Source organism: Sus scrofa, chromosome 1 (genome assembly GCF_000003025.6).
Source record: "Sus scrofa isolate TJ Tabasco breed Duroc chromosome 1, Sscrofa11.1, whole genome shotgun sequence".
NCBI lineage: Eukaryota > Metazoa > Chordata > Mammalia > Artiodactyla > Suidae > Sus > Sus scrofa.
The window spans coordinates 152720701-152738209 of record NC_010443.5 but is presented as its reverse complement, the minus strand read 5'-3'; the positions used below and the strand labels follow the sequence as shown (position 1 = coordinate 152738209).

Here is a 17509-nt window from a genome sequence, read left to right as displayed (position 1 = left end):
GATACCATTGTAGTTTTGACTTGCATTTCTCTAATAATTAGTTATGTTGAGCACCTTTTCCTGTGTTTTTTGACCATCTGTCTGTCTTCTTTGGAGCAATGTCTATTTAGATCTTCTGTCCATTTCTGATTTGGTATCTTTTTTTTTTTTCTTTTTGATATAAAGCTGCATGAGCTGTTTGTATATTTTGGCGATGAACCTCATCAGTTGCTTCATTTGCAATGATTTCCCCCCATTCTGTAGGTTGTCTTTTCTTTTTTTATGGTTTCCTTTGCTGTGCAAAAGCTTCTAAGTTTAATTAGGTCCCATTTGTTTATTTTTGGTTTGATTTTCATTATTCTAGGAGGTGGATCAAACAAGATATTGCTGCAATTAATGTCAAAGAGTGTTCTGCCTATGTTTTCCTCTAGGAGCTTTACAGTATCCAGCTATAAGAACCTACTATATAGCACAAGAAATCTACTCAGTAGTTTTTAATAACCTGTATGAGAAAAAAGAATGCATATATGTATATGTATAACTGATTTACTTTGCTGTACACCAGAAACACAACTTTGTAAGTCAACTATATGCCAATAAAATTTTTAAAAATTAAATAAAATAAAAATCATTATTATTGACATTTTTAAAAAGAAATTCAAAACTGAGCAAGGTTGTGAGTGTTACTCAAAACTGAAACTCCAGGTACTTATCCAAATTCAGCTGAATTCATTTCAAATTTAATTAATAAAAACACCAATCTATAAAAACATGTCTTACCTCACCATCCTGACCAACACATTCATTCAAATACTCAATTATCTTGTCAATTAGCTGTAATTTTTTCACCACAGCATGCATCTTAATATCTGTAGAGCAAAAAAATAAAAGCTACCAAAAGTTAAAGAAGTTTTTCCATGGTTTTAAAAACAGAAAATGGATATCCACACAACTTTCAAATTGTTAAAAATAGTTGAAAATTAGAGGATGACACAACTGAACAATTTGAAAACTTTTAAGTAACAAGCAAATCTTACTCCTGTAATATAATGATTAACAAGCAAATCTTACTCCTGTAATATAAAAAAAAACTAATTAAAAAGAATAATGAGCTAGTTCTAGATTCTGAAAAGTACTAGCATTTTAAGTATACAAACGAATTCTTTTATTTGTATATGAAAAATTATGTTCCTTCATTGACACTTCTCTTCTCCAAATTCATCATCTCAAAATATTTAGAATTCTCCATGAGCTAACGTGTATAAATATGGCTTGCAATATGATCAATTTTCTATTAATAAAAGACCTTTAACCTCAAACTCTTAATAGTAGATACAAATGAAAGGGACTCTTACATATTCTATATATTTCTAAAGAATCTGAACTCTTTTTAATAGGCATATACCTGTGCATGTGTGTATGCTTACACTGCCATGGTCCAAATGTTTCCCCACAAAACTCATATGTTTGAAATCTAATCTCCATTGTGGTGGTGTTAGGAGGTAGAGCTTTGGGAAGTGATTAGGTCATGAAGGTTTAGTCTTCATGAAAAGGATTAGTGTCTTTATAAAAACTGTCCCTTCTCCATGTGAGGACACAGCAAAAGACAGTCACCTAGGAACCAAGAAGCAGGCCTTCATTAGACACCAAATCTATGGCACCTTAATCTTGGACTTCCATCCTCCTACACTGTGAGAAGAAATTTCTGTTGTTTTTAAGCCACTCAGTATATCAGTCTACAGTATTCTATTATATCAGCCCAAACAGACTATGACATATACAAACAGACATACCAGAGGATACTAGCACCAGAAACTCTAGCTGTTTATAGATTAGTTAAAAGTACTTCACAACTAGGAAACATATTTTCTCAATTTGTCTTTCTATATTCTCATTGAGAAAAACATACAAATATAAAGTTGATGTTGAATTAGTATCTATCTCTGTAACTACCTTTGGCTGCCAAATTAAAAAGATGGTTCCCACTATCCTCCAGTATAGTGCATAATAAATTATGAGCTTTGTTTTTGAAATGTTAAACAATACTGAAAGAACACTCTCTAAAAGTTTTTTTAACCTTCATAGCCAAGGTTCACATTTGCTACAGCCTTATATTCTATAGTCTCTATTATTGTTATTAAAATCACAAATATGTTGAATACACTTTCTCAAATTAATCGCTCATCCCAATTTTCTCTAATGTTAGGATGGGAATATCTGTCATACTCCACCTTCCAAGTTAGGAAAAATATTTTTATGTAAGCGCCAAGTTACAGAAACTCAAACACTAAATATATATAGCTCACATACAGGAAAAAATTAAAAATTAACCCAAAGAATGGAAGCCTTTGGAATAACAACACTACAAAAAAGCCAAGGGTAAATTTTACTAGTTTTTAAAAATAAACCTTTATTACAGTACATTATTTTTATTTTACCTACCCACAAAGTATAATCTGATTGATTTCTCTAAGAAAGATGGAACAAACTTGAAAACATCATGTACTAGGTAAGTTGAGAAAGGAATATGAAATTTACTGCTAGAATTAAATCAACATTTCAGAAGGGAGATAATTTTATCAAGGGACATGCTACAGGACAAATAATGATAACCTAGTCTAGGAGTCAGCAAATTTTTCTATAGGAACTAGATAGCAAATATATTACACTTTGCTGGCCACATATGGTCTTTGTCACATATTCTTTGTTACAAATGTAAAAACCATTCTTAACTTGGAGGCTTTAAAAAAAAAAAACAGGCTGCAGGTCAGATTGGCCTACAAACCATAGTTCGCCAACCCTTGGTACTACCACCCAGCAATTTAAAATTCCATTCTCAGCAGCACAGCAATCACTTTCCTTAGAAGACATTACCTTGCATAATCACAGCTAATTGCTCTGCGGCTGACTTTCTCAAAACAAGATCAATATCATCTGAGATAAAGATTTCATATACTTTTTCAACAGTCTCCAACTGAAAATCAAAAAAAAAAAATTATCTATGTCCAATTCTCCAGTAAAATTTTATAGTTCAAACCACAGAAACAAAAGCTTACAAAGTCAACTTACTTAAGTAACTGATAAATTTACATTTACAACAATGATGTGCTAGGTCAAGAAGGGAGTTAGGATCTAAAACAAAGAACCATCATGTCAAATAAACCTCTCTTCTTGATGTACATTTTTGCTAGGAAGTCATTCATAACCCAGCAGCCACATGAAGAATTTCACAGGAAACATTCAAGTCCATAACATCACTAGGAGTAATACCAGGCTAGCCTGAGAACATCAACCCCAGATTTGTGACTTGGGGTTTCTCTGCTGCTCCCAGAAGCCACCAGCTACAATTCCCTGGCCCTCTCCCCTTCCTTCCCCTTAGGGACTCAAAGGCAGACAGCCTCTGAGCTGTGCACTCAGACCAAAACCCCCCAGCAACAGTCTCTGTCACTTCCTGCCAGGACAGAGTCTGAGGAGGCAAAAATTCAAGAGGTCAAGAGGAAAGGAAAGGACAGGGACAACACTTCTCCCACCACTGCCATCTGCAGCCCTAACATGGACTCAAGATAGTTCTAGAACCCCCCTGCCACCTTCTGCACAACCACACACAAGGCACAGGAGTGACACCAGTGGCTTAGTACTCAGGAAATCCCCAAAAGAACCTGGTAGTGCCCACAGAAGGTTCTCCAACCCTCCTGCCAGGGCCGTCACATGGTCCCCAACACTTAGGTTAAGAAGGACACTGAGTGCATTCCATGTTCTAAAAAGCCACTGTATTTGTACAGCTCTATGAACTAGCAAAGGCCTTGGAAGCTGGTCTAAACTGAAATAAAAACTGACAGACTACACAGGAGTTCCTGGAGAAGCTATAAACATGGGAATGAATGAGTAAAGATAACAGACAGCTTGCTTTATTTAATCCTGCATGCATCAGGGATGATCTGGGTGCAGTCCTGGATAGACAGGGACTCTGCAGATATGGAAAAAGCCAAAGATTTATTAGAAAAGAGATTAACAACAATCTCAGAACCACTCTAACATTTAAGAGAAACTGTCTTTGCCTTCTATGTTATTTTTTCCTCCTATAATGAAGTGGCTGAAAATTTCTGTCATAGGGATATTTTCTTTTTTGCTATTACAGGCAATTTCAACATAAGAAAAAGAATAGTCTTTATGTCGGTGATACTTGTTTTTAAGAGTCATCAAAGCATTTTTTTCTACTAGATTAGCCTTGTATTGTATTTAAGGTACTGATCAAATTAATTTACATTTCTAGTGTATATTCTAAGTGGAAAGGGACATGGAGTACCCATTGTGGCTCAGTGGTAATAAACCTGACTAGTATCCATGAAGACAGGGGTTTGATCCTTGGTCCCGCTTAGTGGGTTAAGGATCCAGCGTTGCTGTGGCTGTGGTGTATACTGGTAGTTGTAGCTCTAATTCAACCCCTAACCTGGGGCTTTCCACTTGCCACAGGCATGGCCCTAAAAAAGAAAAAAGAAAAGAAAAGGAACATGATGCCTGGCATATAGTAAGCACTCAAGAAATATTTGTTCAATAAACAAAGGTATCCACAAGCCAAAAAGAGCCAGGACATAGCTTCAAACCAGGCAAGAAAAACCACACCTGAAGCCCCCATTTCTCTCCCTCTCTGATGCTAAACACACACTGAAGAATGCAGCATAAAGTATATCAAATAGCCACACAGTAATAAACTTCAAAGTTATAGTCACCTTAATAATCAGTTCTCTTCTGTCATCCAACTTGAGTTCAATAGGTTTTTTCACAATAAATAAATTAGTAACTCTGGAGAGAATTGTGGCATCAATTGAAGGGCGCTTGGTATCAGCCCCCTCTTCCCTTGTAAGGTGACATGCTAAAAGCTTTAATGCCAGCACCCGGACTCTAAAGAAACAAAGTCTTGAAGTTAGCATTTTGTAATATACAAATGTCTAGAAATTATAAAGGCCTATAAGAATTATTATAAGTCAACAAGATAATTAGCCTTGCTTATACTCACATTACTGATGACATTTTACTTTTTCTATTAAAACATTTAGTTTATAACTACAATTATTCCTTCATTGTATATTTATAAATAAGCAGCAGAAAGAATACTCAGCGATTACATGTGAAGACACAGACTCACTAAAATTGCGAACCTCATTGTCAATATCACATCAACTCCAATAAGTTAGTCTGCAAATTAAAATCATAACTCCTGACTCCAAGTCTAGTGATTTATCTTAATCATAAGCCCATGAACAGGGTCCAAACAGTAGGTGGAACCTCCAGTGTGATACTAGGGGTGAAAGAGAGCCCCTCAAATATGAAAAGGCAAATACTTTTGATTCCCATCAAAATTCTATTTTATCTGGAATGGATCAACAGTAAGGTCAGTTGAGTAGGAGGTGGGAGATTTCAAGAAAAGGTTAAATACCACACACTGTTAGACAATGAAATGAAAAAATCAGAAAAACCATCAAGTGGACATATAGCAATGAGCTGGCAAATTCTGAGACAGGTTCTTGAACTACAGGGACCCTGGGCAGGTTTTAAGTGGTAATTTAAGTTCCAAGTTTCAGGTACTACTATGAGACTGCGATTCAACCCTGCATACTTAGGGAGGCCTCCCTACCATAGCCAAAGGCTGTGTCCTGTCACCCTGAAGTCCCCTATCATAACACTGATCTCACTTTATTACAGTTACTAATAAAGTATAACTGAGAGGGTCTCTCTTCTCAATTATAAGCCCAATTCTAGAAGGACAGTGTCATGTCTGTGTTGTGTGCTGCTAGGTTCCCACAGCCAACTGTGGCTCTCAAGTGCTTGCCAAATCTACAGAAAGCAGGGATCATCTTCAGAGTGCAAATATTTACTCCAAGACAGAGTCAAAAGTTAGGCAAAACTTCTCCCTCTCCCATCTGCTGTTACCTCACAAAAGCTTAGAATAGCTAGGCCCACATGAGGCTCTTCCTTTGTGTCCTTGCTATCTATATTAAAATCTTGGGTTCAACACAGGGAGAGTCACACCCCCAGGGGAAAAAGCTAGAGTGGGATACATAAAGCATATATTTTTGCATTTCCTTCTCTGGTATATAAATTTACCATTCTTTTAGGCTTAGCATGAGCACCCGAGGCCAGTTACTCCTCTACACTTATTTCTTTCAATGAATACACTTTAAGCATATTTATGTACAAAGTACTCAATGAAGTTCTGAGGGTATAAATTATGATTAGCTAATGGACAGGGTTCCTGCCTAATGGAGTTTAGGGTCTAGTGGGATGGGGTAGAATTAATCAAATAATGAAAAAAAGATGTAATTTAAACTGTTTTTAAGTTCTGTGTACTTGAGAATCACCTTACCCAACGAGAAGTCTGGCCTTGCCCTTGGCTCCTGGGCGAAGTTCTATAAGCCCTTGGAATGTCCTACCTGATTAGTGGCTAGGTTTACCTGAAGACTTTGGGTCCCCAAAGGTAAACTAAAAATAGGTATCCATTGTGTTAAATCACTAAATTTGGGGTAGGGAGTACTACAGTAATAGACATTACCCAGGGTCCCCACAGGGCACACACATGCTAGCTCCTCCATCACAACTCTTCTCTCTACACAACACAGATGCTCACACAACCTCCTCTGATTTTCCTCCTTCCATTCCCTCAGTGTTTTGGTTTATTTCACCTCCTGCCTTATTTTTCAGTCTGATCATCTGTTTATAAATAAGCTACTATATTATCCTGATGTAGGTATGGGGAAAACGTCAAAGGAACATCTGTTTATTTCTCCTAGTCTTTTCAAGACTTTTTCTCCTCATCGCTGCTCATCCTTCTTGACTCTAAGCTTTAATTTTCTCTTCTCAGTGAGGGAAAATCTAATAACCACTGTTACCTAGAGAGAGTAACGGAGAAGATTCATGTTGCACTGACAGAGAGGCAAGGAAAACAATCTATCTCTTCTTTTCTTACACTAATGGTGGAGGAAAGGACACTTTTAAGTTTCCCAGATAAGAGGACAGGCTAAAGAAGCTTAAAATACACACACATGCTAATATATGAAGTGACTTGTCTACTACACTTTTATGAAAAATCTAATTTTCATAACAAATATTTAATTTGTTCACTCCAAGAGGAGGCTGGAGGTTCACTCCAGGAGGGAGGCTGACAACTTCTAAAGAGAAAAGACAACAGGAATGCTCTACAGTTTTTCCAGTCTGTTCACCCCAGGCTCCGTACCTGCCTACAGCAGCACTAAGACACAGGCTGTTCTGACAGCAAGGCTGGAAGACAGATAGTCTCAGAAAGCACCCAAAAGACCTAGCATCTGGTTAGTTCCACGCATCAGCTCCCTCTCTCTGTCTAATAAAGAATCACTTTACCTTCTTTGGTTTTAACAACTATCCTTTCCTAGAATGTTCCCCTTCACCTTTCACACTCTGGGCTGCCTCTGTACTTACGAGGGTTTTTTCACCAGCAGGAGTCGCAGCATGGATCTCAACCGGGTGGTGCAGGGAAGAGCCCCTTCACCGTCCTCAGAACTCGCTTTGCTTAGGAGGAGAATACAGTTACCCAAAGGATCTTCTGTGTCAGCATAGCCCTAACGGAGTTCATAAAAAGAGAAACGATCAGTTGATTGTATACATACAGCTTAATTTTTCAACTTGAAAATGAGAATTATGTAGACCTGTCAGGCAATTCACAAATTTCTTTCAGTTCCATTGAATAGTGACTTTTCAAAATAACCTACCTGAGGTAAGAAGCCTAAAAACAACTGCACTTAAGAAATAATACTGGAGAACTTCAGGAAAATGCGCCAACCCTCTTGACACTTGTTCATTTTTCTACTTTTCAAGATTCTAGTAATGGCCCTGCCCTTAGGTGAGGCACCTATCAGGGCTTTGACCTGTCCCCATACAGGGATGGAGTGCTGCCACCAGTTCTGCATGGAAGTGAGCTGTGTGAGCTGCAGGACCTAGACCCGGGCTCCTTTTCTAAGAGGACTGTTGCAATGACAGTGTTTTCGATCTCCACCTTCTCATTCAAGGGAGGGAGGGTCCTGAACTCCCTGCATCCTTTACCTAAGCCCAGAAGGACTGCTAAAAATTTTGTGTATAATAGCTCATTAATCAAAGTATCACACTGATCTGTATAAATACAGATAGAATTCAAGAAGCAAGTTTCCTTATATAATATCTGTTTAAAAAGCATTGTTTGCTTTGCCTAAAAGCCTATATATAAGGCTGAGTTCCCTTCTTCACAGTCAATGCTAAATGTCTACATCTCACTTCTTAACCTCCTACCCAGACACATTGTGTACACAGACAAATTACTAGCCTGGTTTAACCCTCTGCCAGAAATAAGACGTTCACCCACTCCCTGTTCCCTTGTCCCCAGCACCTTGTGGCTTCTCTTCATTTCTCCTATGATATGACAGTTCCGCAGCTTGCATGCATTTAAATCAATCACACTCACTAAAGACAAATGGTACCATAAGCGGTTCTGCGCAGAGTACCTGCAGTACTGGGATGACAGGACACAGGGACTCAATAAACTTGTTCCAGGTCAATGCTGTCATCATCAAGCGTCCCTGCAGCAGATGCATCAGGATGGCCTTGGCAGCAGCACTAACCTGCTCAACAATCCAGGAAAAATAACCCAATAAGATGAGGTGACTACCTCATAACATTGCACAAAATCTGAAAAGGTGCTATAATTACCTCTTCCTTCAAATGTTCCTGTCCCCAAAGCATCACCTTATATTCTGTTCCCAACTAGTCTTTTCCCCTTAATAATTTCCTTTTTTTTCCTTTTTGCCTTTAAGGTATATCTTTCCATAGAATAAAAATGTTCCTTAAGAAAATACTCTGCTTACTACAACTACGGCATTGTTCTTTACATACTACATGAAAAATTTAAGTAAACATTTGATCTGAATTCTCTGAGAACAAATACGTCCTGTATTTTGCGTTTCACTTTCTAAACATTTTTTAGTTAACAATTTAACTGAACTCTTACATCAAATATAAGTTTCTTTTTGGTTTTTCATCATATGATCTTGTTACATTAGAATATTACCTTGATTTAGCAGAGTATCTAAAGAATTAGAGCTATCTTTTGTACTCCCTTCTAAATGTCATACCTCACTTTTGGGCTCTTGAATGCCAAATGCCGAGATTTCATACAGAACTTTTGGGTGAAGTAGAAAATGAATTCCATTGCAAAGTGAAGACACAGGTTTACTGACATTATGGATGCCTAAACATTCCTGCACAATAATACAAAAAGTTTTTAAAAATTAGTGATATTGATGTTTCCAAAGGATTCCTCTTTTCTTCTGTTTATAAAAAAAGATTCTCTGGACTAACTGTTTTTGAGTCTGCATGAGATACTTATTACATTTCTTTCAGCCAACAAGCATAATCTTGACAAATTAAAGAACTGTATTGTGGAGACAACCACCATCTTCTAGAGTTGTTCATAATAACAGACATAAATAAACAATATCATAACTTATCCTAAGGTGTTCGCATTTTGCTGATGTTTAACAGAGAGAAACAAAATTCAAATCAAAACAGACACATTTCTGGGTGAGCGGGAGGACAACATGTATGTGGGATTTGTATTATTATTATTAATACAACAATGCCCTTGCATGTGAGCAATGACTCTGAACCAACTCTTCAACTAGTTATTACAAATTCATTTCTCAATTTGAGCTATAAAATAATATTTTCATTGGAGCCTGCATAAGATGAGAGGTGGGGAAAGGCTACCTGAAATATTAACAACACAATTTAAATAGAAGGTAAAAATACAGTCAATAATAACTTACAGAAATGGAATTTTTTTCACTTTTCAAATTAACTACTTCCTAACGACTGCCAACTTTTCAGATGTCAGAAAGTTACACACATATACATACACACACACACATATATACACATACTTTTTTCCCTTTTAAAATTTTAACTTCATGCCATAAATAATAGCTTTTTATATTTCAAGCCTGTGAAAAAAATTAAGCTTCAGCCCTAAGGTTTAAAAAAAAGCTTTGTAACTTACTTCTTTAAAAAATTTAAAAACCTGTGAGTTTCAGTTTATTCATTGATAGAATGAAATAATATCTGATCCTTAATGAAACCCCTTCTTTACTATCACCGCATATCCTGACCTACCTAATCTTCTTATGACAGATCAAAAAACCATGAATCCTATCAAAGATTAATCCCCACCCCCTAAACTGTACCTGTCTTCTCCTAACATCAAGATTTAGTTCCTGCGACTGTCTTCTTTTTCTCCAGCAGCTTTAATTTCTTTTTTCTCCCTAGGGTTACTCCAACAACCTCAGACCTACTCTAACGTGTCCCTGGACATGCCTCGCCTTTCTTGCTAATAACTCACGTTCCAGCTCTTCTTCACACCGCATACAGGGATCTCAGCTTGTTGACCTCCTTCCTCATCTGCCCTTTATCTCAGGAACATGTCAACTTAGTTTCTACTTGCTTCACCTCTGAAATCATACATGTAGGTCTCTCACCTTCCTGCTTAATACTCCACAACATACAACTTCTCTGACTGCCAGTCCTTAGATCCTTCTGTCTTTCTTTAGCTTTTATCTCCTGTGATTCTACTGTCTATTACTTCATGTACTCAGCTCACTTACTTCTCTTCATCATGGGAAAACCTCAACCTTTGAAAGATCAAAATGTTCATATTCCCCAAACCCACAAACACCTAATCAGAGATAATCACGCAGAGTGGATTATTTTCACTATTAAGATGATGAACACAATCAATTGGTCTCTCAATGCATACACAAATCCCAGTATTTTATCTTATAAAATGTCTACTCATGTCAGTCATTTCAAAGCCAGTGAACATCCCACTTCCTCACTTCCAATCTCAAAGAAAATATACAATCAAAAAAGGAGGTTTCTTCAACTTCCTATTACACCTAAGCCCACCTATGCACAATTAGCCATAAATGTTCTAGATCCTACCACCTTCAACTTTCAAAGGCACTAGCTTCTTTTCATTAGCCACATGCCTAGTCTATTTTCAACCCTTCTCTCTCTACTGGTCCTCCTCTTAAGTACTTCAACATATTCAAATGAAAATACACTTTTATAATAAACCCCTCCCAGGCTATGGTACCCATCAACTCTGTTAAATCCCTGCAGACAAAGCAAAAGTAAAAATAAAACCACTATCTAGAGAATATGAAATTTCCAAAGTAAAAACTACTCTGCCAAAGATGACCTCAGAATTAAAAATCACATCACCTGCTGAAATCAACACCTAAGAGTCAATAACCATAACAAATGGGAGACTTCAATATAATAGCATAATCTAAACAGTATTATAAAATAAGTATGTTTAAAATTTTCAAAGATGCAAAAGAAATTAATGAACAACTACTATGAAATTAGGAAATAACAATTGTTGGTGAGCACAAAGAGTAACTGCTGATAGGAATGTAAAATGATGTAGCCACTAAGAAACCAGTATCATGATTTCTCCAAAAATTACACAGAGACTCATCATATGATAAAGCAATTCTACTCTGGATATATACCCAAAAGAATTAAAAGCAGGAATTCACACAGATATTTGTATACTTGAAGCATTGTTCACAATATCCAAAAGATGGAAACACCCCAAATGTCCATTAACAGATGAATGGTCTAACAAAATGTGGTATATATAAAAGACTATCATTCATCTTCAAAAAGGAATGCATCTCTGACATATACTATAACATGGATGATAAGTGAAATAAACCAGACAGAAAAAAGACAATTACATGATTCTACATGTATGAGGTACCTAAAACAGTCAAATTCTGAAAGTAAAATGGTGGCTGTCAGGGCCTAGGAGATTGGGGGAATAGAGTTATTTTAATGGGAACAAAGTTTCAATTTAGGAAGATGGAAATAGTTCTGGAGATGGATAATGTTGATGGTTGCAGAATGTGAATTATTTACTGAGAGTGAACACTTAAAAACGGTTAAAGTAGTAAATTTTGTTATGTGTATTTTACCACAAATTTTTAAAAAGCAAATTAGTCATAGCTGAGGAAAGAATTAGTATACTAAATGACAGCACTGAAGAATTCCATCCAAACAAAACAAAAGAAAGATATAGAAAATATAAAAGAGGGCTTAAAAGACACAAAGAGTTAAAATAAGAAGGTCTAACACAGATCTAATGAAAGCTCCACTTGGAGAGAACAGCAAGGATAAACGAAATAATAACAACTGAGAATATCCAGAAATGAAGGCAGACATGAGTTTTCAAAGTGAAGCATGCTAAACAAGATAAATTTTTTTTAAAAAAAGTATACAAAGTTACATTGTAATGACATTAAAGAACACCAGAGATGAGGAAAAGATCTTAAGAGCAACTTGAGGGAAAAAAATACAAAAACATTATAATTTAACTGACAGCAGACTTCTGAACAACGACAGACGCCTAAAAAGAGCAAAGCAATACTGGCAGAGTGGTAAGGAAAAATAGCAGCCAACCTATAATTCTATATCCAGCTAATCCATCATTCAAAAGTAAAGTGAAATCAAGACATTTTTAAATATACGCATTATCAGCTATAGACTGTCACTGAAAATACTTAAAAACTTATTTCGGTAAAAAAAGTAGACTGAATTCTAAATACTTAACAATAAATAGAAGAAAGTATTTTCAAACTGAAGCGCTAATTGAGATGAATGAACTAGGCAGATCTCTTATTATATGAAAAGAACAGGCAGCAAAAACATGTACACTATGAAATTATGTACTTTTTTAAACAGACAAAAACAATCATATGTATAAATTTTTAAAGATATGCACATGTAAAACACATGGACAGGAAGGATAAACACCAACTTTATAAGAGTGTTTATCTTGGTGACAGAAAAAAAGAAGAGAAAGGAAAGAAGTTTCAGTTATAATTGGTATTTTTATTTCTTTGAATAAAAAAGGACCATAAGTGGACTTCCTGCTATGGTGCAGTGGATTAAGAATCTGACTGCAATGACTCAGATTGCTGCAGAGGTATGGGTTTGATCCCTGGCTTGGTGCATCAGGTTAAAGGATTTGGCACTGCTGCAGCTGTGGAGTAGGTCACAGCTTCAGTTTATATTTATTTGATCCCTAACCCAGGAACTTCCATATGCTGTGGGTATGGCCATTAAAAAAAAAAAAAAGTATTATAAATTATAAGTAAAAATTACAAAATGTAACGTTTATTGTATCTAGATAGTACTTATAAGAGCACTGAATACAAGAGGACATTTTTAAGCATAAATAGAAACATATAAACTTTTTCAATATTGTCTGATGTACAGTGTTCTTTTCAATACTGAAGTACTAATATTTATGGACATTCTACACTGAAATATTTTATAATTTAAAAACATAGGAAATATTTGTTTCAAAAGAAAGAAAAGAAAAAATATTACTAAGAAAACAGATCTGAAACTATGATTTAAACCATAATAACCTAAAACTTTTCCTGAACATAAAAATCACTTTTGAATACTTTATTAAGTATTCTTAATACTTTATTAAGTATTCTTAATACTTTATTAAGTATTAAGAAGTCAACTTTTCCTTACAATTCTTCCATCAATAAATAATACAACATAAATGTAATTCTTTTGTTTTTTGTTTTTTAGAGCCCCACCTACAGCATATAGAGGTTCCCAGGCCAGGGGTCTAATCGGAGCTACAGTTGCCAGCCTACGCCACAGCAACAGCAACACGGTATCAGAGCCATGTCTGTGACCTACACACAGCTTATGGCAATGCCAGATCCCTAACCCACTGAGCAAGGCCAGGGATCAAAGCCACAACCTGGTTCCGCTGTACCACAATGCGAACTCCATAAACGTAATTCTTAATAAGACTTCTAAAAAATCAATTCAGTTACTAGACTTACTAAGTTAAGGGAATTTAACAGTATAGATTTATTAGAGTTGAAAATAATTACCATCTATTTTTATGACAATAATTCTTCTACCTCATCCAACAAGTCAAGTAATTTAATTTTGAAGTTATAAATAAGAGATTCCACTGTTACTACTTCCAAAAAAAATGAAACCAAAAAACCTACCTTAATTACTTCCAGACAGCAGTGGTAAGTTTTAACTTTCACTTGTAGCAATGGGTGAGACAACATACGCAGAAACACCTTCTGACTTTCTCCTTGTAGTAATGGACTGGCCTGTGCAGATTTCCAGCTGATAAAAAGGCAAAATATCCAAGACATCTAAGGCAATAAGTTACTAAGCAAGAGATTGAAAAGCATAGCAAAAGAGGGTTCTTCCTACTCCAATGCTTCTAACTGGCAGCGTCTTATTTAACTAACCCAGTATTAGTATTTATGCAAGCACTTATTTGCTTCAAGGAAAAGAATATTCTCTCTTAAAGAGTATATTAAAAATATGCTCTTAAAAAAAATTCTCTCTTAAAGAGTATATCAAAAAAAAAACCCAAAAATGTCTTTAAAAACCTGTATTTATAATGTAAAATGGTATAGCCATTATGGAAAACAGTATGGAGTTTCCTGAAAAAAATTAAAAATAAAACTACCATATGACCCAGCAATCCCACTTTTAGGTATGCATCCAAAGGAAATGAAATCAGTGTCTCAAAGAGATTTCTGTAATCCCATGTTCATTCTAGAAATACTCACAATAGCCAATATATGGAAACAATCAGTGTCAGTTGAATTAAAAAATGTGAGAGAGGTGTGTGTGTGTGTAAACATAATAGAATAATTTCAGCCTTAAAAAAAGGAAATTCTAGGAGTTGCCGTCGTGGCACAGTGGTTAATGAATCCGACTAGGAACCATGAGGTTGCGGGTTCAATCCCTGACCTTGCTCAGTGGGTTAAGGATCTGGCGTTGCTGTGAGCTGTGGTGTAGGTTGCAGATGCGGCTTGGATCCCGCGTTGCTATGGATCTGGAGTAGGCCAGTGGCTACAGCTCCGATTGGACCCCTAGCCTTGGAACTCCATATGCCGCGAGAGCGGCCCAATAAATGGCAAAAAAGACAAAAAAAAAAAAAAAAAAAAAGGAATTCTATCATTTGTGACAAACTGGATGAAGCTGAAGGTCATGTTAATTGACATAAGCCAGGCACAGAAAGACAAATACTACATGATCCAACTTATATATGGAATCTAAAAATCTCAAACTCATAGAAGCACAGAGAAGAATTAGTGGTTGCCAGAAGCTGAGGAGAGGAAATGCAGAGACGTTGGTCAAAGGGTACAGAGTTTCAATTATGCAGCATGAAAAAGTGATGGAGATCTAATATATGACATGGTGACTATGGTTAATAATGTTGTATTATATACTTGATATGTGATAAGAGAGTAGACCTTCACTGTTCTCACCACATACAAAAGAAGGTAATTATGTGAGGTCACTGATAAATAGACAGACATAAATCCCATACTTAATGGATATTTATCACCATGGAACTTACTCTTTCCAAAAGTAATAAAAATACTAAGTTCTAAAGAAAAATCTGCTCCAATGTCTGCAAAATAAATTAACCAATGCATGATACTTCCTAAAAATCCATATAAAAGGTAGGAATAATGCAATTTATATTTAAAAACTCTCAATTCAAATTATTAATTAAAATGCTGAAAATAAACAAATGTGCTTAAATACTTGGTTGGAAAGACACCAAAACAAATGTATAAAAATCCAGGTATAATTCATGTTGATTATAGGCATGACATTTTTAAAGCTGACTCTTGAGTCAAACAGTTACGGTGTTAATGCAGCTATACATACACAGTTTAAAGGACAGAATATACAAAAGCAATTTAAACTAAAAAATAACAAGATTTAAGACTAGTTTCATTTTTGTTGCTCCTAAGCTTACACACACACACACACACACACACACACACACACACACCCTATAATAATATAATCATAATAAGAAAGAAAACATTACATCTTTGAACAAATGAAGATGATTTCCTTTACTAGAGGGAAATGCTGATGATAGGAAAAGCTACGTAAGGCTTGGTCTGCCAGCTCCACTAATTCTAAGAGATTCTTCTCTCCCTAAAAAAGAAGCAGAATGGAACAGTAAATGTCAAGGTCATGCACAATAAAATTCTCAACAGCGAACAAAGCAGCTTCAAGAAATTAGATCATCCAGAGACCCTGAGACTGTTCACATTTGCTTAAGTCAACCTTCTCAACAAGCAAACTAAAAATGTCAGCTTGGGAGGAAAAATGTGGGTAAAATGCCTAATTCAACTCCACTTGAGACTTTATATTATTTACCTCTGAGTGGCATGGTTCTTTGACTATTTGACTGTAGCCTTATCTCTCTACTAACTGCAGCTCGAGGCAAGGTATATATATTTTAAAATCCACCTTTCCCTTCTAACATCCTAACTGCTTCTAGGGAAAGAGAGGATGATCAATACATGTGTGATTAACTGACCATGCAGAATGCCACCAAAAAAATTCAACTAAAATGTAATTGAAAATTCTATTATGGAGGAAACAAGAAGTCGGTGGCATCAAGATGTGGCAAAAAGAAAATAAAAATAAACAATAGTGGGTAAATAAGGGAAAATTTAAAATATGAGATTCAGAAAAAACTCCACTGCAGGGACCAAAAGAAATAAGAACTTTGCCTCTAATTTTTCAAGATCTTCAGGACCCATTTTGGTATTTTCAGACAGTAAACAACTACTGCAGTCAATGTCTGCTTTAAAATTACTCATTAACCCTTCCACTGATAACATACTAAATAATATCCTAACAGGAATAAATGACAAATATATAATTATTGCTATAACATTGTACCAAAGTCATCCTAGTACAGTCTAGTTCATGACTTTATTCAATAAAGAAATCAGGATCTTTCTGTGAGTAAATAAGAGCCTACAAAGTATTAAGGTGGAAAAATGAGTCTACAAATAAGCACTAAAAATGGTTGGCCCTAATCTGCTTATGTCAACTGTCACTCTGTTCACACACAGTAAGTCACTTCAAAGAGGAACTCACTAATAAAGATATTGATAATTATTTTTTTAAAAAAACCACTGGTCACATGAATACATATCATTCGTTAATCTAAAGACTTCATTTTACTTTTATATAAATAATCATATCCTTACTTTAATTTTATAACTAGGCCATTCAGTAATAAGGTATCCCACCTCTAAGAGTTCAGTTGTTAAATGTTCATCAATTTGAAAAGCATAGGTTAAATTTTCTAAATATTTTATCACAGCAATTTCAAAGAGATATTAAAACTTTTTACCTCCTTTCCAACATCATACAGGAAGTTACAGGTACACTCAATTGAATAAATGGCCTCTGCAGTTCGTTTATAAATACTGTAGTTTTCAGAATTCAGCTGTTCCAAATAGGCCACAACAGCTTCGTGAATATTTGGATATTCCAAAGAAACAGGCATGTCCAAAGAAACTAGAAATAATGCAGCTGACATAGGCTCCGGTAAAAAGTGGCTTGCCTTGATAAATTTAAAAAAGAA

At 35.6% G+C, this 17509-nt stretch overlaps 1 protein-coding gene across 12 annotated transcripts in view; it reads right to left on the bottom strand.

Moving 5' to 3' along the window:
* RTTN (rotatin) overlaps positions 1–17509 on the bottom strand; it is a 145665-nt gene that overhangs the window by 95760 nt on the left and 32396 nt on the right. For 11 of the 12 annotated variants that reach the window (XM_021099277.1, XM_021099282.1, XM_021099245.1 and 8 more), the window contains 9 exons: positions 17276–17488; positions 15947–16059; positions 14085–14211; positions 9114–9239; positions 8487–8603; positions 7432–7571; positions 4710–4881; positions 2854–2953; positions 760–848 (listed from right to left, as the gene is read on the bottom strand). In XM_021099277.1, the coding sequence (XP_020954936.1) occupies positions 760–848; positions 2854–2953; positions 4710–4881; positions 7432–7571; positions 8487–8603; positions 9114–9239; positions 14085–14211; positions 15947–16059; positions 17276–17488 (1197 nt within the window). Of the gene's footprint in view, positions 1–759; positions 849–2853; positions 2954–4709; positions 4882–7431; positions 7572–8486; positions 8604–9113; positions 9240–14084; positions 16060–17275; positions 17489–17509 lie in introns of all 12 variants that reach the window. The other variant, XM_021099284.1, reaches the window with a different exon arrangement.